General features: G+C 35.3%; 1 protein-coding gene across 1 annotated transcript; it reads right to left on the bottom strand.

Moving 5' to 3' along the window:
• Positions 1–1763: 1763 nt before the first annotated feature.
• On the bottom strand, positions 1764–2186 carry LOC121875021 (H/ACA ribonucleoprotein complex subunit 4-like; the record flags this gene model as incomplete). The annotated part of the gene is made up of 1 exon (XM_042379375.1): positions 1764–2186. A coding segment is annotated over one exon (423 nt), but the record flags the coding sequence as incomplete, so codon positions are not given.
• Between the last annotated feature and the right edge of the window lie 281 nt (positions 2187–2467).

Genomic DNA, 2467 nt, shown 5'->3' with positions numbered 1-2467 from the left:
GGAGTACAGCAGTAGCACCTCTTCCCTCGGCACCCCTTCTTCAGGATTTTTCCCTGGCACTTCTTCCTGGCGTAGACGCAGTAGCCGCCTTTCTCCTTACACACCCTCTTGGCCTTACACTGTGGGGCGCAACACCAGCAGGTCTTCTTCTTCTTCTTCCCTTCCATCCTCCTGCAGCCGTTTGTCATCTCCCGCTGTGTCTTCCCACACGCCTTCTTCTGGCACCTCCCCCCGATAGATTTACAGATTCTCCTGGTCTTACAACCTGTGTGGACTAGAAGCATTAACATCCACACCTTGAACTAAAATCTAAAAAAAAACAAAAATAAAACAAAAACGAAACGAAACAAAAAACGAAACGAAAAAAACAACAAGTATTTTCCCCACAACTACCACAGAGACGGGCATATCTCTCAGTTTCGTCACACTGAAAGGAAAGGAACTCATATTTAAGGAGCGAGGGCTTAATATCCACTACTCTCAATCGATCCCTGAAGATATAAGTCTGTTAACAAGGCTGCCGTATTGTTGAGATATTATACAGTAACGTAAATACCCTGAAAGCTTTTAGAAGTTGTAACCAAAATCTAGACACAGTTCCTTTAAATATGTATGTTGATGACTGTGGGTTCGATCCCTCGTACTCTAAACTGAAGAGGAATATCAACAGTCTTCGAAAACGACACAAATAACACACCCCTCTCTCTCTCTCTCTCTCTCTCTCTCTCTCTTTTATTATGGGTAATATTTTTGTTCCTCCATTATCTATTTATTGTACTTACCTTTCTTCCTCTTTTTGTTTTCATTGGGTTTCTTTTTAATCGGTTTCCCGGGTACTTGGTACTTGGGTTTCGACACTGCCGTCTGTTTCTGAACATTGTTGACCTTCGTGTTGGTTTTGTCGTTGTGAGTTCGGTTGGTTGATTTTCTGTCCTTAATCTCTTCCTCTTTTCTCTCCTTCTTCTTCTTCTTATTCTTCTTGTTCTTGTTCTTGTTCTTGTTCTTCTTGTTCTTTTGGTCATTTTCCATATTTCTGTCTTGACTTTCTTCATTCTTCATTATATTGTAATTTTCTTTGTTCATTATAATTTGGTCTTTCTTCTTCATTTGTTTATTTGTTACGTGTTCTTTTAACTTATTGTGCTTGTTTTTATTTTCTTTCTTTGTATTTGTGTCATCAATGTTTTTCTTATTTTCCTGTTTATTTGTCGCGTTTTTTGTTATGTTAGTGTCATTTTCCTCATTGTTTTGAGTCTTCTTTTTACTTTTGTTTATTTTCCTTGTCTTGTCTTTGTCGTTTTTACCAATATTTTTGTTTTTGTTCACTTTAGAATAATTTTTCCTGTGTTTCTTTATCTTTTCATCATTTCCTTTTGTTTTTGTACCTTTATTTATGTCTTTTCCTTCATTTTCCTGATTTTTGCCTATTTTTTCCTTATATTTGTAAATTTTTTCTTCATTTTTCTTATTTTTTCCTTCGCTTTCCTTATTTTTGTCTATTTTCCCTTCATTTTCCTTATTTTTTTCTATTTTTCCTTCATTTTCCTGATTTTTGTCTATTTTTTCCTTCTTTTTCCCCCCACTTTCCTTATTTTTTATTATTTTCTTCCATTTGTTTTGTGATTTCCTCTGATTTTCCTTATTTTCGGTTCTTCTAACACCTGTTTTCTTGTTTTTTCCTCCATTTTCCCCTTTATTGCTTCGTTTATTACCTGTTTTCTTCGTATTCTTCCTATTTTCCTTTATTTGGCTCTCTCCTATACCCCTGTTTTTATTCGTTGTCTTTTCGTTTTGTCTTCGTTTGGGTGGATTGTCTTTCTTGGGTATTTTGGGATTTTCTTCATCTTTATCCAGTTTTCCTTTTGGGTTCTTCTTGAGTTGCCATTTCTTTGTTTTATCAAGTATTTCTCTCTCTTGTGGTTCATCTTTATCAATCTTTCTCTTCCTCTGTGATCTTCTGTTATCTTCTCCTTCTCTCTTCTCTTCTGTGTTCAACTTCATCTTTTTCCGCTGTTTTCTCTCTCCGTTTTCTTCTTCTTCTTCTTCTTCTTCACTGCCACTCTTGTTCTTCTTTCGCCTTGCGCTTATATTGACATTTTCGTCTCTGTTAGCATTCTTCTGCCTGGTGATGCTTCTCTCACTCTCATCACTATCTTTCCTTCGTCTGGCGTTGATTTTTGTTCTCTCTGTACACGGGAGAACATCACGTAGATTACTGAACAGTTTTATTATTATTATTATTATTATTTTTATTATTATTATTATTATTATTATTTTTATTATTATTATTATTACTAATATTTTGTTTTCATAATGTTTCACCTCATATAATTCAGTAGTTTCATATATAAACAGACAAACTAATTTCAATCATTCCGGTGGCAATTATCATGTCTTAGGTTTGGCGATAACGTCCCTCCCTAGTTTGACCTGAATCCTCACTACACCACAGAAAGTCACATGATGT

Source organism: Homarus americanus, unplaced genomic scaffold (assembly GCF_018991925.1).
Source record: "Homarus americanus isolate GMGI-L3 unplaced genomic scaffold, GMGI_Hamer_2.0 scaffold22218, whole genome shotgun sequence".
Taxonomy (NCBI): domain Eukaryota; kingdom Metazoa; phylum Arthropoda; class Malacostraca; order Decapoda; family Nephropidae; genus Homarus; species Homarus americanus.
This window is presented reverse-complemented; position numbering and strand designations above follow the sequence as displayed.